Below are 25,112 nucleotides of genomic sequence, written 5' to 3'. Positions count from 1 at the left end.
TCCGAGCTTTGGCCTCTATTGGTGAAATCCACCTCGGAGTTTTACTCTCCAATAAGTCTTTATATTTTTTCCAGACCATATATATTGCTTTTCTGACAATATGGTTTTTAAACATTCCATATGATTTACCCTTGTCATACCACAAATACGCATGCCAACCTAACGAATTGTTAAAGCCTTCCAGATCTAGGACATCAGTGTTTTCTAGTAAAATCCAATCTTTCATCCAGCAGAAGGCCGCCGCTTCATAATATAACCTTAAGTCCGGCAGGGCAAACCCCCCTCTCTCTTTTGCATCAGTTAGTATTTTAAACTTTATTCGGGGCTTTTTGCCCTGCCAGACAAACCTAGAAATATCCTTCTGCCACTTTCCAAAGCATTCCACTCTGTCCACAATCTGCAGGGCCTGAAACAAAAACAACATCTTTGGCAAAACGTTCATCTTTATAGCTGCAATTCGGCCTAACAAGGATAATTTCAGTCTTGACCAAATTTCTAAATCTTTTTTAATTTCTAGCCAACATTTCTCATAATTGTCTTTAAATAGATTCAAATTCTTAGAAGACAGATTCACCCCCAGGTATTTCACTTTTTTAACAATGTTTAGTTCTGTCTCTTTCTGAAACCCTTCTGTTTCCATAGCCGTCAGATTTTTCCCTAACACCTTAGTTTTTTGCTTGTTCAGCTTAAAACCCGCCACCCGACCAAATTTCTGGATCAGATCCAAAACTCTTTTTGTACTGGGTTCTGGCTCCTGTAGTGTTAAAACCAGATCATCTGCGAATGCTTTCAGTTTATATTGTTTCGCTCCGACCCGTATTCCTTGTATCTGCCGATCCTCCCTTATCATGTTCAGCAAAACCTCCAGGACTGAAATAAACAGTAAAGGGGATAGGGGGCACCCCTGGCGTGTTCCTTTTTCAATATGAAGTTCTTCTGTCACCACATTGTTCACTATCAACTTAGCTTTTTGTTCAGAATAGATTGCCTCTATTCCATTCTCAAACCCCCTTCCCACTCCCATCCCTTCCAAGTTTTTCTTCATAAATTTCCAAGAAATATTGTCAAAGGCCTTCTCCGCATCAATAAAGATTAACACTGCTTTGGTGTTAATATTTGTTTGTAAAAGTTCCAGAATATCGATAATATTCCTGGTATTATCAAACAAATGTCTACCTGGGAGAAAGCCTGCTTGGTCCTTATGGATTACTTCATTTAATACTTTTTTAAATCTGTTAGCCAAAACATCCGCAAATATTTTGTAATCCACGTTTAGGAGTGAGATGGGGCGGTAGTTCTTAAGTTGAGTCTTTTCAGTTTCCACTTTAGGTATCAGTGTGATGAATGCTTCTTTCCACGTATCTGGTGCCTTCCCTCCCCCCATAATCTGGTTACAAACCTCCTCTAGTGGTTGTATCAAATAGTCTTTTAACGTCCTATAATACTTGGAGGTGAGTCCATCCGGTCCTGGAGATTTGCCTAACTGCATGTTCTGAATGGCATCCTCAATTTCCTGTTGTGTTATTTTACAATTCAAGATTGATCTCTTCTCTTGAGATAGTTCTGGAAGGCCATTTTCTTTCAAAAAAAACTTTGACATGAAGGATCTTGGTGAGGTATCCAACTACCTTTCTCTACAGGTGGAGAGGGACCAAGCAGGTAATTTTCTGGTACACCAAACACAGAAAATTGCTGATGTATTAACCAGGTTGAATTTGGTTGATGCAAACCCAGCAGACACACCGATGGTGGCAGGTTACCAGGTAGACAGTACTGCTGAAGCGTTTTCTGACACAACGCTGTACAGATGCATTCTAGGCAAGTTGGATTTCATTGCCAGATGTTCAAGACCTGACATAGCTGTAAGCTGTAACCTGCTTAGCAGACATGCCAACAATCCTACGGTTCAGGATTGGAAAGCTCTGAAGCACATAGCCCGCTATTTGAAAGGGACTATGCACTACAGGCTGAGGTTCACCAGTCAGAAGACTGGAGGTCTTGAAATCTTTGCTGATGCAAGTTTTGGAAGTGACACCACGGGTGGTACAAGCACTTCTGGAGTATGCTACATGTACAACCACTGCCTGTTTGACTGGTTGTGCAAGAAGCAGACGACAGTGAGCCTAAGTTCCTGTGAAGCAGAACTCAATGCTCTGTCATTTTCACTCATGGATTGTGAATGGTTGGTGCAACTGTTTAAGGACATCAGAGTGTCTGTGAAATGTCCTGTACAAGTGTATCAAGACAATAGATCGTGTTTGGCTTTGCTGAACTCAGAGAGTTGCAAGCAAAGGACCAAGTACTTGCAGATTAAGCTACATCGTGCAAGGGAGTGTATTCAGAAAGGACTCATTCAGGTGTCCTACATGCCAGGAAATGAAATTCCTGCTGATCTGTTGTCTAAGGTTGTTAACAGAGAACAACTTAAGGTTTACGTACAAAGGTTGCAATTGGGTTGAACCACAGGTACTACAGGTTACACGGAAAGGGGGAGGATGTTAGGATATTTCCGTTCCACCTTAAAAGGGAGCAGGATGTTTGTGTCACAGCTTGTAAATAATGCTCTCCTGAGTGCGACTTCTGGCTGTGCATTATCTGCTGATAAGAGTGTGCACGAGCCCTGGAATGTGGCAAGGTATTTTCTGGAAACTCATGTCGCTAATCGATGATACTGCGTGACTACGGGAGATTGATGGACGTCCGGCAGACGGCTTGGGGCCATGATGGACTTTATCTCCCTGGCAGTATCCCAACAGGAACTGGTTCACCATCTGTACACCAAAAAAAGGGTCCAATCCACCAGTCAGGTGGAGACTCCTTGGAGGTGCAGAGCACCAGGACTGTGGAACTGAAAAGCTGTAACGTTGTGTTGTTTAACGTGTTTTTCATTCCAGGTTGAGAAGCCCAGCTGATGCAGCATGGCTGTTCTTTTTATGTCAACAAACAGTGTGCAACCATCCAGAAGAACGAAAGCGACATTATAAATGGCTTGTTCTTACTACGTTGTGATGTTAACATAGGGGGTGGTGTGAAGGTTGGAGAGACATGTGATAACTGTTTTTTCATGCAGGATGTGTGCATGGATCTTCCAGATTGCTGATGTCTGACACGAAGATGGTCATGTGTACCGAATGTGTTCAGGATGAAGCAAAAGGGGGAGGCAATATGGGTATCTTACAAAGGCACCCCAATAATAGAAAGTGGATATTGGAAAACTGCTACAAGGAGATCCATTGAAATTCAGTTAGGGGGGATTTGCGGAAGTCACTTAACAATGAAAATTAAATTGGGTTGGTTGTGGGTTTTTTTGAAGGGTTAGATGTTTATATGTTTGTTTTTCTTTTTAATATTGTAATGTTTTTCTTCTGAGTGTGTTATATTTGTTATAAATTTGGGAAATCAATAAAAAAAATGGGGGGGGGAATACAAAGGCACCCTATTGGTAATGGAGATTTTGATGTGTGGATTCAGAAGCAACAGAGCGATACGCTCGGCAAACATAGTTTGCAAGGCCTTTCCCTGGATTCAGACAAAGGGTCTGATAGGGACTGTGACAAGGTAAACCCAAGAAGTGCAAAGGGACCAACGGATGGGTCTGACATGTGGGTGGAGATGTCACAAGGCAGGAAGCATAGAATCTTCCTAGGGTATGGAAATGGCTTGTGCAAAGTACTGAGGCCTCATACCAAGCTGATTTTACTCACTAGGGATGTTCCGTGTAGTGCAAAATGGGAATAAAATGTGTGTGTTTTCCAAAGCTACCCCACTGCTGAAGGCTCAGATACTGAGTCTGATGGTGTGAGGTCCACTGATACAGCGGGCTACGAATGCACACTCACATCGCTCATCAGGTTTGCTCAGGAGTTTGCTAACACAGCTGTTGCAGATTTAGCTGTGGCTAGTAGCTCGACACAGGTCTTGGAAGCCGAAGTCTTGAAAGGGGTACAGGGTTTGTCCTCAAAGGACGGAAAACCACGCCCAAAGGCTGTAAGGGTAGACACTGTTTCCTCAGAGGAACGAGATTAGGGTTCAAGTCCCAACAAAGCCAGGTGTGAAACTTCTTGATAAGTCAGGGGAGCTATGACATCAAGACTAGTCAGAAGTGCAAGATAGTAAGGCCCGAGGCCAGTCCAGTTGCAGGTACAGTGGTACCTCGCAAGACGAACTCCTCGCAAGACGGAAAACCCGCCAGACGAAAGGGTTTTCCGTTTTGGAGGTGCTTCGCAAGACGAATTTCCCTATGGGCTTGCTTCGCAAGACGACAGCCCATAAGGAAATATCCGGGACAGCGGGGAAGCGCAGCGCGTCTTCCCCACTGTCCTCGGACCTCCTCCGAAGCCGGGCGGTGGGGCGGGAACGCCTCCTCCCGCCACCGCCGGGCTTCGGAACGCTGCTCCGAAGCCGGGCGGCGGGGCGGGAACACCTTCTGAAGGCGGGCGGGGGGCGAAAGTCTTTGGCCCCCCTGCCTGCCTTCCCAGGGGCTTTTAAATCGTCCCGGACAGCGGAGAAGTCCTCCGCTGTCCCGGGGCGATTTTAAAATGCCGCCCGCCAGCATTTTAAGATCGCCCGGACAGCGGAGGACTTCGCTGTCCCGGGTTTTTTTAAAATGCTGGGGGGTGGGAAGAAAAGCCCTTGTCCCCCCCCCCCCCCAGCCTTCAGAAGAGGTCCGGGGACAGACTGTCCCCGGACCTGGTCTGAAGGCGGTTTCCCTAGGAACACATTAATTGATTTTCAATGCATTCCTATGGGAAACCGTGCATCGCAAGACGAAAAACTCGCAAGACGAAGAGACTTGCGGAACGAATTAATTTCGTCTTGCGAGGCACCACTGTAGTTCCAAGGGTGGAACGGGTGATACAGGGATATACTGTGTGTATGACATCTGTATGGTTGTTGCAGTTACAGTGATGACTACGACAAGGTACACGAATCGGGGGAGGATGTTAGGATTCTTGCCCCATGCTTACAGTCATGGGATTGTTTTTAGCACATGATGGTGTATGTTTTCATTCCACAGTGTGGGAAGTGACGGGAGTGCGTGCAGGAGCCAGGCCCTGTGACCGGTAGGGCTTCGCAGGACTGGGGCTTTCCTAAGTTTGTTCTGAAGAGGCAAGGCGCGGCCGCACAGGTGAGGCCGATTGGTAACTCACAGCACCTGGTGGCAAGTGCTGGGAAGGGTCAGCATTTCCCTTCGGCTCTTTGCCACAGCAACAAGCTTCCTACCTTGCTGCATTTGGCTTCTTGACTCCTGGTTTTCTGACCCTCAGACCCTTGGCTTATTGACTCCCGGCTCTCTGACCCTTGGCTTCCTGGCTCCTGGCTTCAGAACTCTTGTTCCTGCTCCCACCCAGCTGTCTTGCCCCTGGTTCCAACGTCCTCCACCAGGACTTTGCCCATAACTCGGACCGTGATAGTTTGCTGTGGCCAACCTACGTCCCAGCCAGGGTGCAAGATGGACGGAGCCTGGCCTGTTGATCTCGTCACAGTGCTGCAGAACCTCCACACGCAGGTAGCTATGCTCTAGGGGGAGGTTCAAGCGCTTCGAGCAGCCCCTGCTGTGGCAGTGGCCTGACGTGCTCCGCCTGTCCCATCACTGGAGAGGTTCTGGGGGGAGCATGGGGCTTTGTAGGCCAGTGTTGGCTGATGTTCGCCACCTGTACAACATATTCAAACATATTCTCAAAGGGTAGCTAGATGCATCTAAGAATCTCAAATGCAGTGTTTGATGATGATCGTCCCCCATTTTATTACATAGGCAGAGGTCACCTTTCTCTGAACATGCAGCTTCTGTTTTAAGCTATCATGACTAATAGGCATTGATGTATCTATGAATTTAAAAAGCCAATCTTTTAGCTATTGCTTCATTGTGTGTCATTGAATTCCTTACATTATTTATGCATTGCACGAAGTCGTCTTTTGTGTTTGTGTTCCCTGAATCTGCTGCCCATCAGTTTTACTAGGGGATCCTAAGGCCTACTAGTGCGAGAGAAAATATTTGTTTACTCTGATTTTTTAAATGGTAATTCCGTGTTTAGGTTAGTTGTTTCAGTTTAAACCAGCCTTTCTCAACCTGTGGGTCCCCAGATGTTGGACTACAACTCCCATCATACCTGAGCTCTGGCCTTGCTAGCTAGGGGTGATGGGAGTTGTAGTCCAACATCTTTGTATCTGCCTGCCTGCCTGCCTCTTTCTCTCTGTATCTGATTCAGTGGCAGCTGCTGCAGAACATCCAAAGCCCTGCCCAGTTACTTTCCTCTCTGTTTCTCCTTTTTCCCAATTGCCACGAATATGAGGAAAATTAACTATGTCTGCTCCTGGCCTGATCTGTGTATGTGTCAGGATAATGTTGGGTCTTTGGATCCTCTAAATCTTAGGCTGCCTTGCCTTGTCCTTCCCTACTACCTGTAGAAGTCCACTAGTGGCACGTTGTCTCTCACGGCACAATGGCATTTATGCCACTCCCCTCAGCTGGCCTCATAGAACTGTAGAGCTGGAAGGGACCCCAAGTGTCATCTAGTTCAACCCCTGCAATGCAGGAATCCTGCCCACAGCTGTCCCTGGGTGGGCTCAAACCACCAACATTCTGGTTAACAGCCAGACACACTGACCCATTGTGCCACTGGGAGCGCCTTCATCTAAGTCTTTTTGGGGGTATATTTTCAAATTCTCTTGACAGCATTGTGATTCTTGGCTTATTTTCAACCCGCATCCTAATAATTCCTAATACTTTATTTACTTGCCACTTTCAGTGAGCTTTCTGCTAAAGACCTACCTTCTGGGTATGCACAGCCATCAGAATTTACGTGCATCACTTTTGCACTTACTGTTTTTCAGTCTTATTTGCCTTTCTGTTGGCCAGTCCAGCAGTTTGGAGAAATCCTTTTTCAAACTTTCCAGTATCTGCACTACCCTGAATACCTGGTTACTTTAATGCTCTCCCTTGACTCCAAATCATTTATGAATATGTTAAATAGCACCCATCCCAATACAGATCCTTAGGGGACCCCCCCCCTTTTCTACAAATTTATCTGGGAAAGATGTTAGGCTGACTGGTCTGTAATTATGTGGATTCCCCCCCCCCCCGGATACTTTTTTAAAAATTGATGCTGCATTGGCTACCTTCCAGTCCTTTTCTAAGATGATTTATTTTAGTGGTAAGTTGCATATTTTTGTTAAAAGATCAGCAGTTTCACATATGGGCTCTTTAGGAACTCTTGGGTGAATGCCATCCAGCCCTGGTTACTTATTTTTAACTTAAGGATGCTGGTTTAGAACTAAATGGCACCTCCAGTTGACACAGTTCATTGAAGTGGTTGTTCAGAAGTAGGAATCTCTTCCAGCATCTTTAGTATGGACTGATGAAAATAGTTCATTGAGCTCTGACTTACAGGTAAGACCACAAGAGATACAATGCTGCCTCCTTCAAATAACTTGCATTAGTAATTTCTGGCATGCTAGTTGCCACGATTCTGGTTTAGAAAAGTTTCTGTATGGGCGGCCTGCCAAGGCAGAGGACGCTGCCTGTCCCACACATCCCCTTCGGGCCCTGATCCCCCTCCAAGAAGCCCCTGCTGCCCCTGAAAGCGGAGCACGCGGGACAATGGCACCAGCGGCAGTCCTGTTTTGCTCATGCATGGCGCTGGGAGGAGCAGTGCGGTGCTACCCTGGGTGCTTGGCAGGCTGGCCTCCCCTTTGCCCCCAGTCTTCCCTGCGTGAAGGTAGCATTTATTATTCCAAAAATGATACCTTCATCTGGTTGTAAAATTAAGATTATACCAGCAAGAATGAGTCTTTCTGTAAAAAAGTGATTCAAATAGTCTCTTACTAACTAGTGATTTAAATAGTGATTATCATCAAATTGATTGAAATCAAATCCACCCTGCTCACCCAGCTTTGGCCTACCCTGTGATAGTCAATAAACCTGACAAAAAGGAAATTTGTTGGTGGTTTGTCTTGTCCAGCCTCCTAGTGTTCAACCTATTCTGGAGCAGGTTACACTATCCTGGCCTAAAGGGATCAGGTTTGTAATCAGAGTGTGCTCTTGGAACTAGCATTGTCACTGGAGGACCAAGTGGCCTCCATGATTAGCAGCATTAAAAAAACAAAACAAAAAACCCAGCTTATGCAAGGAAATTAATTGCAACTCTTATCTGGACAGATAGCCCCCAACACTTGCCTCTGCCAGAAACCCCACAAGAGTGCATTAATTTCCTCCCCCTTCAATTATGTGTTTTCAAGAGACGTGGGAATACATTTTTAATGAGTAGCAAAGACCTGCCTCTCTAAAACAACAGCCTACACTTAATAAAAATCAGTGCCCCCCCTTCCTTATCCCTCCTTTCTTGGTTTGGGTTCTGCCGGCTTCTTAGAGAGACAGCCAATGGCAACAGTTAGGATGAGTGAAAGCTAGGTTTCAGGGTTTTGCAAAGTGCACACTGAGAAATCTAAGACTGGGATGGGTTTTGGAAATGCATGTTTCAGGCAGGTGTGCTCTTCAGGTAAGAGCCACAATAGGCTGCATCATCCCTGCCTTGAGTTTTCTACTGCATGCTACATGCAAGCGCACTTGGTTCCATTTTACAGCCATTACACTGTAGCTTGGGCTGGAGCTCACTCTAGGAGCCTACGGCTAAACAAAAGTATGGTCCAGTAGTGCTTAAAGAGTGATGGGCTAGGACCCAATAGATCAGAAGTCAAATCCCCATTCAGCCAAGAAATGGGCAGGCCACTCACTCTCAGTTTAAGATACCTCACAAGGATGTTGATGTAAGGCTAAAATGCTCAATCAAGAGTTATCTTAGGGCCCACTATGAGTCAAGCTCAGCTCTCTGGCTTAGCCATCTTGTCAATTGAAAACAAAGTTGTTACCTAGTTGTGTCTGACTCTTTGTGACCCCATGGACCAGAGCACACCAGGCACTTCTGTCTTTCACTGCCTCCCGCAGTTTGGTCAAACTCATGCCCGTAGCTTCAAGAACACTATCCAACCATCTCGTTCTCTGTCGTCCCCTTCTCCTTGTGCCCTCCATCTTTCCCAACATCAGTCTTTTCCAGGGAGTCTTCTCATGAGGTGGCCAAAGTATTGGAGTCTCAGCTTCACGATCTGTCCTTTCAGTGAGCACTCAGGGCTGATTTCCTTCAGAACGGATAGGTTTGATCTTCTCGCAGTCCATGGGACTCTCGAGTCTTCTCCAGCACCATAATGGTGAATGGAATTGATTTTGATGTGATTTCAAAATTTGCAGAGAACAAAGTTAGAAAAAAAAGGTTTTAAGTGCTTATGCTCACAATGTTAAGTAAACAAACCAGAAAATAACACTTGCAACTGTATCTTATTTTTCCTTCTTTTAATAATTTCAAAGGGGGGGGGGTGACAAAATGCTACACTGGGTACCACCTGACCTTGCTACGCCTCTGCTCCAACCTTAACCCATGAAAGTGTAAGTCTGATTGAGGGGCTTGTTTTCACTTTTAATGCACAACTGCTTTTTTGCAGTTTTCTTCCTTGGAACATATTTATTAGGCCAAAAGATTTTGAACTTACATGTTGAGAAACCAAAGGGGTGGGGTCAGAAGCATCCCGCCCAGTGAAGAATATAAGCCTCCTTGTGTACACGTTAAGTTTTATTGTAACAAAGCAACTTGTACACTTTTTAACATTTAAGCCTTCCTTTTCCCAGTCAAACAAAAAACAAAACGAAGAACAAAAGTATAACAGAGAATGTAAATTCAACATAAGATCCTACAGGTTCTGTTGATTCTTCATCAAGTGGCAGGGCTCAACTGTAATTAGGAGATTTTGTTTTTTAACTCATCTTTTTAACACGCAAACGAGCATGCCAAATGAGCCTTGTTTTGTCAAAATGCCCATCTGAAACCCAACCCTGCTTGCCGCCTTGTCTATAACTCCGTTTTTTAAAAATGAAAAAGCTAAAAGAATAAAAAAGATACAACAGATACATGTTGGCAAATGCTAACTGTCCATATTCACATAGAGAGATAGTGTAATCTCTGAGCCCAATATACAGAGAAAGGAGGAAAAAGCTAGATTCTATGCACTACTACACAGGGGCCTAGCACTCTTCAGTTTCCAGCAGAATGAAGGGAGCAGAAGGCTTCTTTTCTTCCCCACAAAGCACGGTGTGTGTTGATTCCATTAACAGTTCCTTTGTTTTTGCTTCAAAACAGGAATAATAAAAAAAGGGTAGAAGGTAGAGGTTTCATTTCCACAGTATGTCGCTTGATATTTTCTTGAAAAATTTATTTGTGAACCATAGTGAAGAGGGGGGGGGGGAGACCTCAGGAGAACAAGGCAACGAAAAGGAGGGGGCAGGGAGAAATAGCAACTTGCTCCTAGGACTGGAAAGAGGGGTGCTGGTTGGAATCTGTCAGTGTTCAGTCATCTTCTCCTTCATCTTCCTGTTGAAATACAAAATTTACACATTGCTAAGTAATCATCACATTAATACAAACATCATACCACCCATTCTCTCCTTATTAATCACTATGTTGTTCCTTTTCCAGGAGAGGCTCTACAATTCTCCTTTCTGCTCTACCTAGACATCACAAGGCAAGGTTGCTATTCATTTACAATGCTTGCTAAAGGGACTCTCACAATTAATTTTTTTGCGGTTCTGTTTTTACTTACTTTGTTTTATTCATTTACTTGTTTTCAGTGGGGTTTTTTCTGGGGGTACGCATACTCCTAAACATTTTCTGAATCTAGGTTTGGCCTCATTGAGCGGCAGTATTTCAATATGAGCAGGAAAATGAGAGTACCCCTAAACATTTTTTTAGAAAAAAGTACTGATTGTTTTTACCATGCAATCTTATGATGAAGGGTGGAATATAAATCTAATTCATAATTAAATATAAACAAAGAAACACAGCTGGGCACACTTCTGAGCAAACCTATACTTTTAAAACACTGCTCTTCCACACCAAGAGATCCTCTGAATTACACAGCTACTTAACCCAAGTCGCTCAAAACTATGGCACACAAAGATTAGATGCATGCAGAGATGATAACAAAGTTGCCTGACACCAGGCAGAACACGCACACACCACTGCCACTTTGTCCTTAACCACACCTGAAGTTGCTAGCTGTTAGGTAGCCCATAGCAAGGAACTATTGTCTCCACACAACAGGTAAGGAAAAATTTCCAGTCAATTCTTGTGCCACAAATAGCAGGTAAACTAGTAAAAATCCTTCAAGTGCTTATAATATTTTACATTCATAAAGTTACCATGAACACGCCCTTATTGAACTCAATACATGTATTCAGAATATGAGTCACACAAGCTTAAGAAATCATGGGGCCGAATGAATTTCAACTCGAACCTGGCAAAGTTGCAACTTACAAGGTAAGTTGGTTAGAAAGTGGCACTGATATCACCAAGGATGCAGGTTTTATCCCTGTATGGGACAGCTGCACATTCCTGAAATGCAGGGGGTTAGACTAGATGATCCTCAGGGTCCTTTCTAATTCTACAATTCTATTAACAAGCCATTGCTAAATGGAAAATATCAATCATTCCAACCTCTCCTTCTCCCTCGTCATCATCTTCATCATCTTCACCCTCATCTTCGTCACCTTCCTCATCAATGTCCTCCAAGCCTCCTTCTTCCTCATCATCATCATCTTCCTCTCCTTCACCTTCTTCATCATCCATATCAGGAACCTTAGTCAAAGAACAACAATATATGCTACTGTTAGCTTATTTGTCTTAAACCAGCCATAAACACCCTGCTACAAGCATGGTGTAAACTCATTAGAAGACCCTTACCAAGTAGTACTGTAATGGGTTCGGCCAGATGTCATCTTTAATGACCTCTCCTAGTTCATCAGCACCAGCATCAGAATGGTCAGTGAACCAAGTGAAGAAACTCTCGGGTTCTTCATGCTGCCTCTTTCTGCTGGCCTTGTTCTGTGTCTGACTTGAACGCTTTGTCAGATCCTTTAACAAAACCCACACAGAGAAATCATAACTTTCTTTTGAAAATGAGTTTTTCCATCAAAAAAGCATTCACTTTAACTTACGTGACTGCTATTTGTCATCTTTATTCAGAGACTACCAAGCCACTTACTAAATAGGATTGTGTGATAAGGAACATCAAACTGATTTTGATATCCCCATCAATTTCAGAAAAAGTGGCCATTTGGAAAAACAAAGACTAAGCACCTGAGACATAACAAACAATCTGGCCATTTTGAAGTAGTTCTACAAAGGTCACTTCTTCCACAGCACACACTTAAAGCACTCATACTCAATGCTAAGAATTGTAGTTTGTTAAGGATGTCCCAACTCTTAGCACCCTTAAACTATAGTTCCCTAGATTCTTTGGGGAAGTGGTATAAGGGCACTTTAAATTGTGTAGATGTGATGCAACACATTAACACGGTAGAGAATTCCAGAGCGTTGAAGGAAACATAGCTTCTCATTAAGAATATCCCATGACCATCAGCTGTACTTTTACAACAGGGTCACATCCCCTTGTGAACAACCCAATCAAAGCATTATTGGTTCTCTCCATTAAAATATTTGTCCCTTTTCCATCTCTCAGCAGTAGACTAATACCATGCTCTTTTATAGATTAACCATTTCCCTTCACACTATAAAAAGGGTTGCACTCAACTAAGTTCTACTCAGAGGAGACCCACTGAATGCTCATTAATTTCAATGGAACTACTCCAAGTATGACTAACACTGGCTACAACCTACAGATTGGTCTTCATGTGTATTATTTGCTTCATAAGGTTCTCATACCAATCTCAGGAGTAGCTTATGAATTTCACTTAGTGGGGTAGGAGAGCTAAAAAAAATTCACACCTGGCAAACAATGTTCCCCTTTGATTTCAGAAAGGATATGGATAGGCGAGTCTAAAAAGACTGGGACACAAATATTTCATGGTCCTTTAGCAGCTATGGTAGGTCATTTACCGAAGTAATGTATTTAGCATTAACTCTGGAAGTGTATACTCTATTCTGACTGAACTAAGCCTCCTAGAGCTTTTTAGACTTGTCTACTCATGTACTATCTGAAACCAGAGGGGCGCATGGGTTGCCAGATGTGAAATACAGTATATTAGCATTGTTTTCAGCTCTGAAACACAGAACCTTAACTCCACAACAGAGGTACAATCATGCTTTGTTGCACCCATGTCTGGAGGAAACCATTCTAGCTGGAGAAGATGGTACAGGCAGCAACCGATTTGTGTGACTGTTATGTTCCAGACCACCCCCTCCTTGTTGGCAGGGTCCATGTAAGGCTGCCCCATACTGCACCCCTCCTTTTGTGATTTTTTTGGGGTCAATTCTGTGTTTGGCATGTGTGCAGTTGTGCACATATTGGGCACACCAAAAACAGCCACTGCCTGTACTAGTGGCTAGAATCACGAATCATGCAGGGAAAAGAAACACTGTTTCAAGATAGACACTGATTTAAAGAAACACAAACAGCTACATACCTTCCCAGATTTCCATTTGATTTCACTTGATTTTGATGATGGGTCCCCACTCTCGTTCAGATGAAACTCTTTAGAGAGCATCTTGTTTTCAAAATATGGATTCTCATCAAAATACTGCAGTCAAGAGAACATAAAATGTAGCTACCAATACAAGGCATATGGATTTCAAAGCAAGGCCTCGGGGAGTTATCAGGCTGTTCTCTCAGCCATCCACATAGGTGGTAAGGAAGGTGCAGCACACCTTTACTTACAAAATCTATTCTGTAACCTGATTTGATGTCTTCAAACTCCGTCACCTCAACTCTGGTCAAATAATGGAGAGCTTCCTCATCTTCTTCTCCCAAAAGTGCAGATACTATCAAAATTACAAAAATTTCCATCCAAAGTTTGTTTTCCATATTCTTTAGCACCACCACCCTACTTATATTTCTTAAACTTACAGTTGTGCTCTTCTCCAAAATATATCTTGCTTCAGGGTTTTCAAACTATGTCCATAATAAGTTGTTACAGGCCATATTCACCAATCAACTAATACAACCTAATTTCTAATGAATTATTTCTGAACTACGTTTACAGACTATTGAGGCCTGAAGTTTAAGTGAATCGGGTTGCCTCCAGGAGCAACTCCTCCCAACTTCTTCAGAGGTTCCACTGACAGAAGCCTTGCTGCCAACTCAACAACACTGCTCAATACAACCAAATAATTGAAATGAAAACTAGTATTTAGGAATTTGAATCACAGACTTCACATTTGGGAAAGAGTACATCTAAGCTATTTTTTGATAGGCTGTCTTGTTGGGATAGGATATTGAATATTGGAAGTCACTTTACAAAATTATTACAAATAAGCTTATAAAATTAAGCTTTAAGAAAATATAGGACTTTAGCATACCTTGTGGGTGGTTGACAAATGTTGTTACCCAAAAATTTGGGATTTTGGCGATCAATTCTGACCTCTTCTGAAAGAATGGTTGGCGGAGTTTGTTGTACTTCTGTTCTACTTTCAAAATTTCCTCACTGGCTTGTTCATTCAGTCTATATAGCAAAGACAATATACAAACACAGTGGGAAATCTGAGGTTTAAGGGAAGTATCAAAGCAGCATGGAATTCAACAGAAGATTTTTTAAATTAGAAGATTTAATCTGAAACCAACAGAACTGGGTCTTCAGTTGATGTGTTCAATGAAGTGTGGCATTTTTGGTTCAAACAAGCCACAACACTAAACACACAACACAAATCTACCCTTACAGATCAGAACCAAATATCTGAATGGTGATGAAGTCAGTCCTAACTGTACAGTAGTACACATTCTCAGGTCAAAGACCGGCATTGACAGAGTGAAGTACAGTATGCTACCATACTGCACAGCATTTCCCACATATAAATCTGTTTTAACTGTGGCTCAATTCTTTACTCACTAACTCAGAAAATTCAGCATTACAATGGCCCAATGTGCCTGCTTGATTGCTGACACTAGGTGTGCATAAAAGGAATAAAAAATAAAACAATTTAGTTTCCCATTGATTTATTTTTCAATCCCCTGCACTTTTGAAATACTTTTATAGCTTATGTAAATTCCACAGAAGAGAAGCAAGAAAGCATGCTATCAAGCTGACAGGCTGAAAGTTATGTAGTTTCAGTAGCTAGGCTGCATTTGTTGCTGCTGGTAGTGGGATGGGGGGGAGGCATGGTTTTTTTCCTCCTTGCACACCCATAGCCAGCATTTCTGATTAAGGAGCCTTGGCTCACATAATTTATGAACATCTCTGTCCAAAAGGTAAGCTTCTTATGGCTCCAAACAGTTTCCTTTTCATCTTTTTATTAAGAGATGAAACTGTGTCTAACCATGAAGCAGACTTCAGATGTTACAAGCAATGCTGTTTTATGGAATATCTACATTATTATAATACATGTAGTTTTAAGTGTATTCTAAAAAAACAGCTACAACACCATCTGGGTTACCTGTCTATTTCATTCTGTACTTCATCAATATGTTCAATTGCTTCCTGTTGCTCTTTGTCTGGAAAAAAAGTGGCTCAAGTCAAATTCCAATTAGTAACACAATTCAACGCAAGTATCCATATTGTGGATGGATGACCTGAATGTTTCTCAATCTGCAGTGCTTTTTGACTGTGTATTCAGTTGCTCAAACTCCCCTTTCCTGAGGATATATTTTAACAAAGAAACATAGTATTTTCTTCCTTAAGCTGCAATCCTTTGCACACTTAAAACAGGAAGTTAAGGGTTTTTGTGTTTTTTTTAAAAAAAGAAAATCCTGAGTATAAACTAGCATAATACTGTGCTGAAAAACTTTAATCCAAAATCTGGGCCCAAGTCTACAGGTAAAAAGAGCTAAAATAAAAAAAATCCTTCCTGTAGCACCTTAAAGACCAACTAAGTTAGTTCTTGGTATAAGCTTTCGTGTGCATGCACACTTCTTCGGATACACTGAAACAGAAGTTGCCAGATCCTTCTATATAGTGAGAAGGTGGGGAGGGGTATTACTCAGAAGGGTGGTGGGAATCAGAGATGGGCAGATAGCCTGTTGACGACTCTTAACGACTGTAATAGGTCTTACAGGAAAAGGCAAAGGGTGAGAAGTTGAGAAATGGCTTAGTCATGTATAATGAGATAAGAATCCAATGTCTCTGTTCAGACCAGGTCTCTCCATGGTTTTAAGTTTGGTAATGAGTTGCAATTCAGCAGCTTCTCTTTCCAGTCTATTTCTGAAATTCCTTTGTAGTGAAACAGCTACTTTGAGATCTTGTATAGAATGTCCTGGGAGATTGAAGTGTTCTCCTACTGGTTTCTCTGTTTTGTGATTCTTGATGTCAGATTTATGTCCGTTTATTTGCTGCAAGACAGACCCAAAAAAGAAAATAACAGAACACCACTAGTCATCACATACAGCTCCCAAGTTAAAACAGTACAACGCATCATCAGAGATCTACAACCTCTCCTGGACAATGACAGTTCTCTTTCTCAAGCTCTGGGAGGAAGACCTTTCATTGCCTACAGACAGCCACCCAATCTTAAACAACTCCTAACCCACAATAATACTACAACCAGACTTAACACGGACACTGGCACCAGAGCCTGCAATAAACCCAGATGCCAACTTTGCTGCCACATACACCCGGACAACACCATTACTGGCCCCAACAACATCACAAATACCATCTCGGGACTATTTAATTGCTCATCGTCTAACATTGTGTATGCCATCAAATGCCAACAGTGTCCTTCAGCTCTCTATATTGGACAAACAGGCCAAACCTTACGCCAAAGAATAAACGGACATAAATCTGACATCAAGAATCACAAAACAGAGAAACCAGTAGGAGAACACTTCAATCTCCCAGGACATTCTATACAAGATCTCAAAGTAGCTGTTTTACTACAAAGGAATTTCAGAAATAGACTGGAAAGAGAAGCTGCTGAATTGCAACTCATTACCAAACTTAATACAATGGAGAGATCTGGTCTGAACAGAGACATTGGATTCTTATCTCATTATACATGACTAAGCCATTTTTCACCTTCTCACCCCTTGCCTTTTCCTGTAAGACCTATTACAGTCGTTAAGAGTCGTCAACAGGCTCATCTCAGCTATCTGCCCATCTCCGATTCCCACCACCCTTCTGAGTAATACCCCTCCCCACCTTCTCACTATATAGAAGGATCTGGCAACTTCTGTTTCAGTGTATCTGAAGAAGTGTGCATGCACACGAAAGATTATACCAAGAACTAACTTAGTTGGTCTTTAAGGTGCTACAGGAAGGAATTTTTTTATTTTGACTATGGCAGACCAACATGGCTACCTATCCGTAACTGGTAAAAAGAGCTGTTCTTGTCTATTCACAAGATATTTTTCAACATTATTGATGATATTGCCACTTTTTAATTTTTTTAATCTTTATTGATTTTAAATATTAAATCCCTCCACCACAAAACAACAAGAAAACAAATCACCTCACATACAAAGAAATTTTTACATAGAAAATATGATTCTTCCGTATATTGTGACTTCCGTCATCCTCAATATGGGTCCATCATTACTTTGTTGACTGCATAATTGCATATTTTTAAACTTACCGTTAATTGTCCATATTCTTGGTAGAATATTTTGTTGCAGAAGTTATTCAAGACATTTCAAAGATTTTATCTGAGTACAATGTTCTTTTAAATATATAAATCGCATTCTTTGTTAAACTCTTGGTTTGAGTCCTGATTTTCCCTGTCATCTTTGCCAATTCTACATATTCAAATAACTTCACCTGCCATTCCAATTTAGTTGTTTTATCTCTCGCCCACCATCTAGCTACTAATATTCTCACTGCAGTAGTTGCATACATCTTTCTTAATTCTTTTGGTATATCTGCAGCAATAATACCTAAAAAAGGCTTCTGGCTTTTTGATGACAGTTAATTTGAACATTTTTTAAAGCTCATTATAGTTTCCCAACAGTTTTTTTAATCTTTTTACATTTCCACCACATGTGGTACATTGTTCCCTCTGATTCTTTACATCTCCAGCGAAGATTTGAGCTGGTTTTATACATTGTCACCAGCTTACTTGGCATAATGTACAATCAGCATAACATCGCCATGTAGTTTTCTTTTAACGTATAGCAAGCCGTAAACTTTGTCCTTTTTCCAAAACTTTTCCCAAGATGCCATCTAAATATTATAACCAAAGTCTTTAGACCACTGAATTGTCACAGATTTAACCTCCTCCTCTAGCACTTCCCAATCCAGTAAGAGTCTATACATTTTGGAGAGTAATTTATTCTTACTTCTTATTATGTGGTTCAAAAAACCTCTATGAACTTTGACTTTATCCTAACACAAATAAGCATGCCACCCAAACCTGTTGCCAAATCCCTCCAGATCACGATATTGCCACTATTTTAGCTTTCTTGCTCCAGTAAAACATTTTGCTTGTTCTAAAATTTCTCAACTTGCCAGTCACGCTCATCTAAAAGACAGTATAGTAAGCTTTAAGACCATTCAGGGCACTTTAAATAGATCCAAAAGCTTGTTCAACTATACAACTGACCAGTTTAACTTAACTGAAAAACTATATATAACATACTTGGGAACACATTTATTTCATAAAAAATAGTAATCCAGGAAATCAAACACAGAGTTGAGTAGGTGAGCATGCTTTAGGATAACAGAAAGGCAGTGAGAAGCAGCTATTAAAAAACCCAGAAGGCAGGATCCCACAAACCTAGACAGAAAAGTTTTCTAGGAGGATCCCCCACGCCCACTTCACCTATGGCCTACCTAAGGCTGCAATTCCATACAATTTACTTGGGACCAAGTTTTAATTTTGCACGACCTACTCATCTGTACTGTACAACGTGCCTCACTCACGTGCAATTGAAGGCAACCGAAGCACAATCACCTTGCAGTTCATCCCTCCAGGTTTTTTTATTATTTTTTAAGGCGGGTAAAAATGAAGGCGGAGGAAACACGTGCGCAGAGCCGGACGCTGGGAACTCTCTTGTAGGCTGGTCTCTGCCATCCAACGAGGGGGGGGGCGGGGCTACAAGCAGCGCGACTTAAGGGGGGGAGCGCTTCTCTCCAATACATGAAAAACTAGTCGCTTTAAAAACCAAACACCGATTTTTTTTTAAGCTGCAGCAACTGGAAATCTAAGTGTATTTATATTTTGTTAGAGAGGATTAAGCCAGAATAACAGATTGCGCTGCAAAAAGTTACAAAGAGATTTAGTCGAGGAAGCCACGCCACAGCCGCACGTGGTAGTGGTGGAATTAGCGATCCTCATAATAATAATAGTAATTTATTTGTACCCTGCCCATCTGGCTGCCCCAGCCACTCTGGGCGGCTTCCAGCATATATATACAAAAACATGAATGTAGGAAGCACAGGAGCTTCCCTCTCCCCCAAAACGCGCTACTACCCTCCAAAATGCAAAAGCTGCTGTAACCCGAAGCCATGCCGCGCAGAAAAGCCAATCATGGCGGGCAAGCAAAAAGGGGGCCGGGGAGCAGAGTTCCCGAGGAGTCCGCGAGGATGTGGAGAGAAAAAGACTGAGGTAAAGGGAACGAAAAATGAGGCCTCTTACTGCAGCTGCCGCTGCTGCAAGAGAAGCGAGAAAAGTAAAGGAACGAAGAGAGAACAAGCGAGCAAGTGTCCACCGCGTGGAAGACAAAAGAATTTTAACATGGTCTCCTTTTCCTTGCTTGGCTGTAGCCGCCGCGTCCTACACATCCGGCCCACACGAGCGAGCCCCCCCCCCCCGCAGCTCCAAAGCGTTCTTCCCCTTCCCGCCTCCTGTGGTGGCTGCCACTGCTGTTTCTGGAGAAGATGGCGGCTGCGGAGGTGCAAAAGAACCTGAATGTCTCTCGCGCTTCACTCCCGCCCGCAGGGCACCGCCCACCATTTCCACGTTCCACACAAACACCCGTTTTCGGCCTTTGTACCTGAGATTTCGTCGGTCCCGTCGTGGTTGGAGTTGAGCTCCTTCTGGCTGACTTTGGCCGCCGGCGCCGACATGTTGGGAAAGAGAAGCGGGGAAAGCGAGAGAGGCAGGCAGACACGGACGTGAGGCTGAACAAGCGGAGGAGCCTCACCTCACACCGGGCTTAGCTCAACCCGCTGCTCCTACTCCTCCTGGCTCTTCCTTCGCGTGTGAGAAAACGGGGTGGCGGCGGCAGAACCTGAGGGCCCCTCAAGCTAACTCCACACAGCGAGAGCTGCCTCCTGCTTTTGGTGAGGGAAGAGCAAGCTCTGCGCAGGCGCAAATAAACCTTTTTTCTCCTCCCTCCCCCTCCCCTCCCCCTCCCTTTCTCCTTTCCCGCGGCCACCAGAGGTGTAGACCTTTTTCCCGCCCCGTCGCCTACTTCCTGTGTGAGCGTGCGCAAGAAGCCGCGCAAGCGTACAAGCGTCCCTAAAGTAAACGGGTGCGTTGGCTGCAGAAGCTGCCCATCGAGGAAAGGAGAAAATGGAGTTACTGCATAGGTGTCGAAAAGGGCGTAAGCATTTAACTTCCTCCTCCCATCGGGTAGCTAGAGAGTTCTTCCCGCGCGTGCTAATTTGTCGCCATGGCTGTGGGTCTATGAACTAATATTTACGGCTTTCAATGGGAATATGCTATCTGAGGAGAAGCGAAAGTAGGATGGGACACACACACCACGCGCCTGCGCGGACGCATTACCAAAAGCTCTAAAGGGCAGGCTGGTGCTCGCAGCCCCTCGCTTTTCAAGAAATTTTCCCAATAATGTAATTTGGGCTTTACCAAATAAAATAGGAAAAAGGTAAAAGGCGGATCTAGACGAATCCTTGTGAATTCATATGATTTTTTTCATTCAAATTAAATAAAACCACCATGATACTGTAGACCATGTCTTACTCTGTAGACAGCATCAAAAAAATCATGCACCCACTATTTTGTGGGGCCACAGGCGCGCAAAAACATGGTTAAAAAACACGGATCCTCATGGATCCTCATGATTTTTGCACTAGATCAGCCCAAAGTCACCATCAGATCGAACATCATGGCCATGGGCACAGCATCCACCACAAAAATCACAGATCCACGGCTTCCTGGCAAATTCATGGCCCAAAAACGTGGTTTCGAAGCACGGTTCCTCATTGATCCTCACGGTTTTTGCATTGGGCCAACACAAACTCACCGTCAAATCACATATCATAGCCAGGGGCACAGCCTACACCACAAAAAACTCGGATCCACGCCTGCCTGACCATACCGTGGCCCAAAAACGTGGTTCCGAAGCATGGATCCTCATGATTTTTGCACTAGATCGGCCCAAAGTCACCATCAGATCAAACATCATGGCCATGGGCACAGCACGCAACACAAAAATCATGGATCCACAGCTTCCTGGCCGTACTGTGGCCCAAAAACGTGGTTTTGAAGCACGGATCCTCATGGATCCTGACGCTTTTTGCATTGGGCCACCCCAAACTCACTGTCAAATCACACATCATGCCCAGGGGCACAGCCTGCACCACAGAAACCTCAGATCCCCTGCTTCCTGGTCACTCCATTGCCCAAAAAACGTGGTTTTGAAGCATGGATCCTCATGGATCCTCACACGTTTTGCATTGGGCTACACCTAAATCACCATCAAATCACACATCATGTCCAGGGGCACAGCCTGCACCACAGAAAACTCAGATCCCCGGCTTCCTGGTCACTCCATTGCCCAAAAACGTGGTTTTGAAGCATGGATCCTCATGGATCCTCACACCTTTTGCATTGGGCTACACCTAAATCACCATCAAATCACACATCATGTCCAGGGGCACAGCCTGCACCACAAGAAGCCAGTATCCACGGCTTCCTGGCAACGCCATGGCCCAAAAACATGGTTTTGAAGCACGTATCCTCATGCATCCTCATGCTTTTTGCATTGGGACAACCCAAACTCACCGTCAAATCACACATCATGTCCAGGGGCACAGCCTGCACCACAAAAATCATGAGCTGCACTACAAAAATCACAGAAATGCCCTTATATACACCGTTAATGTCACCACTGGAACATTACATTGGGTAATAATTTTTTACTTTTTGAATGTTGTCTAGATTTCTACAACTGATTTAGGGTATTTTTGCACTGCTGAATCAGGAAATGGCATCTGTTTCTCTCCATCAGGTCAGGTTTACTGTAAACTGAATGGTGGGCATTGATAAAGGTAAGTACACGTAAATTGCATGTTGCTTCACCATTTTTCAAACTTCAGGGCTTGAACTTCCGTTTCTTGGAACTCCTGGAATGCTCAGCGGCAGGGAGGTCTCTCTTCAGTGTCCAACAGTAGTCAGCCATCATGACTGCGTCCCAGCGACCCTGATACCTGGTCTCCATCTCTTTCATGTCCTGATGGAATCTCTCTCCCTGCTCGTCACTCATTGAACCCAGGTTCTCAGGAAACCTGTCCATATGTGAAAATAGGTAGTGCATCTTGACACTCATGTTGCAGCCCAGGTTTCTGAAAGCAGTCAGCATGTTGTTGACAAGTTCTGCGTAGTTTCTGGCCTTACTGTTGCCAAGAAAGTTCTTCACTACCAGAACAAATGCCTTCCACGCTTCCAGTTCCACTTCGTTCATTGAGTTTCCGAACTCTGGATCTCTGATGTGCTGACGGATCTGAGGACCGTCAAAGATGCCAGCTTTCAACTTCTTCATGCTCAATCCTGGAAAATCTTGGCACAAGTAAGTGAAGCAGTCACCATCCTTGTCCAGAGCCTTGGTGAACTGCTTGATTAAGCTGGGCTTGATGTGCAGCGGTGGGAAGAGTATTCTGTCTCTGTCCACCAGGGGGTCGTTGATGACGTTCCTTTCTTTGCAAGACACCAGTTCCTCCCGCACAGGCCAGTCCTTCTTCGTGTAATGCTGAGCACGGTCCTTACTATCCCACATGCACAGAAAACTAGGGTACTTGGTGAAGCCAGACTGTTGTCCCAACAAAAAGTTCACCATCTTCAGGTCAACACAAATAAACCACTTATGCTGATCATAACCAATTTTCTCCAGCACATACTTCACCACTTCATAGTTCTCCTTCAGTGTACTCGAGTGAGCCAGGGGTATAGAGGCAAACTGGTTGCCGTTGTGTAGCAGAACACATTTCAGTGATCGCTTGCTGCTGTCAATGAACAGTCTCCAATCTTTGGGTTCATACTGTGGCACTCCAAGCTTGAGCAGAAGCTGCACAATATCTGCACAGTACACCAAGTCCTTCTCTTCCGAGAAAAAATGGAGGTACTCTTGATGCATGTTGCGGAAGAAGCTGATGCGAGCACTGTCAGAGAGGAGGTTTTTTTCCTTCAATCTGGATGCCAACAGTTCGGCAAAGTCCTTTGACAAGCTGAGGTCGCGAGCTAGATCATTCAACTCCTTTTGGGAAAATGGATGTGGAGCATCATCTTCAAGAACCACTTCTTCTTCTTCTTCATGTCCTTCAACACCGGAGGCATCTTCGTCACTAATGTCAGGAAGTTCTCCGAAGATAGGCACTGGAATTTCATCACAATGAGCTACAGGACGACGTGCTGATTGAAGATCAGGATACTTGAGGCTGCTCCGTTTCTTTCTGTTGATCCCAGCCGCACCAATTTATGGAAGATTTCGAGGTTTTATGACTTCAAACTGATCCCTTTTCGACATAATCACCCAGAACTATCGGACCTGAATACTTCTTGTCATTAAAATAATCATTTCCAATCAAAACAATTATTCGACATGGCATTTTACCCCCACCAACTTCTTCTAAAATGCTCCACACAAGCGTTCATGTGCACAAAAACGTAAAAAAATGACATGTGGCCATAGCTCAAAAACTTGACCTGATTGAGGAAAACCGATGTGATTTTTGGATTCAGCACATCAGATTCGTCCTAAATCAACTGAAAAACCGCGGACAACAATTTTGTTGTTGACCAGTGTTAGAGCCGATAGGAGAATATATGACTACCGTATTTTTCGCTCTAAAATTCCCCAAAAATTAAGGGGAAATGTGTGTGCGTCCTATGGAGCGAATGCAGGCTTCTTGGCTTCAGCGATAGCAACGCGAAGCCTCTGAAGCGCAGAGGGAGCGCTCCCTCCGCGCTCCTGAGGCTACGCGTTGCTTTCGCTGAAGCCTGGAGAGCGAGAGGGGTCGGTGCTTCGCTGGAGAGGCACTGCACAGTTTTCCCTCTCTGTGCAGTGCCCCTTCAGCGAAGCAGGAGGAGAAATGGAAGGGGCTCTGTTTCTCCTCCCGCTTCGCTGAAGGGGCGCTGAGCAGAGATGGGGAGAATTCCCCCCCCCCGTTTTCCCCCTCCTATGGTCCCGTGCATCCTATAAAGCAGAAAATATGGTATATATTGTACCAAGATATGGTTCATCTTCAAGAACAGATCAAATACATGCCAAAGTATTAAAGAGGAGAAAAAATATGAAACTGCTTACATACGGTCAACTAGTATCCAGATTCAAGAAAGACTGTATGGCAAACATTTAAATCAGTGAAAAGACAGAATTTGAGTCCACTGAGCCCGAACAAGCAAAACCTTATATGACGAAATGGATGCAAAAATTTTAAGAGCAGTTCACAGTGGAACAATGAGAACAATTATGAATAAAGGAATAAAATTTACTGCAAGTTAAGCCCTAAAACAAAATTGGTACAGTGAAACCTCGGGTTGCAGACATAACCCGTGACTGAGGCATGTCCGCAACCCACAACGTTCGCATCCTGAAGCGCCACGTCTGCACAGGCTCCGGCGCAATTTGGCGCTTCTGCGCATGTGAAAGCGGCGAAACCTGGAAGTAACCCGTTCCAGTACTTCCAGGTTTCCCGCGGTCCGCAACCCAAAAACACATAACCTGAAGCGGCCGTAACATGAGGTATGACTGTACAAAAATGTTCTTTCAATGGTATATAACTTTGAAAAACATACAGAATATGAATAATGCAATGAATGGACATTGCTGGAAATGTGATAGACCTTAAGGAATCTTCTTCCATTTATGGTGGACCTGTGAAAAGACCAAAAAGTTTTGGAGGAAAGTTCATTTCGAAATGAAAAAATGTAAAAAAAAAAACCCCTAAATTTGCATTGGACCCCCAAACTATGCTGTTGGGAATGACTCCTTCAGCTACTGTATTG

General features: G+C 43.6%; 1 protein-coding gene across 1 annotated transcript; it reads right to left on the bottom strand.

The window, feature by feature from the left end:
* Positions 1-9,605: 9,605 nt before the first annotated feature.
* On the bottom strand, positions 9,606-20,232 carry LOC309523315 (protein SET-like). The gene is made up of 8 exons (XM_082207116.1): positions 19,921-20,232; positions 15,432-15,489; positions 14,361-14,503; positions 13,720-13,823; positions 13,469-13,582; positions 11,787-11,957; positions 11,541-11,681; positions 9,606-10,418 (listed from the first exon to the last, which is right to left on the bottom strand). Exons 1-8 carry the CDS (start codon positions 19,991-19,993, stop codon positions 10,395-10,397), a joined length of 828 nt encoding a protein of 275 aa, XP_082063242.1. The 5' UTR covers positions 19,994-20,232; the 3' UTR covers positions 9,606-10,394.
* Between the last annotated feature and the right edge of the window lie 4,880 nt (positions 20,233-25,112).

This window comes from Podarcis vaucheri (genome assembly GCF_965113315.1).
Source record: "Podarcis vaucheri genome assembly, chromosome: W".
Lineage (NCBI taxonomy): Eukaryota > Metazoa > Chordata > Lepidosauria > Squamata > Lacertidae > Podarcis > Podarcis vaucheri.
The sequence above is the reverse complement of the archived record's forward strand: the minus strand, read 5'-3'. Positions and strand labels throughout refer to the sequence as shown.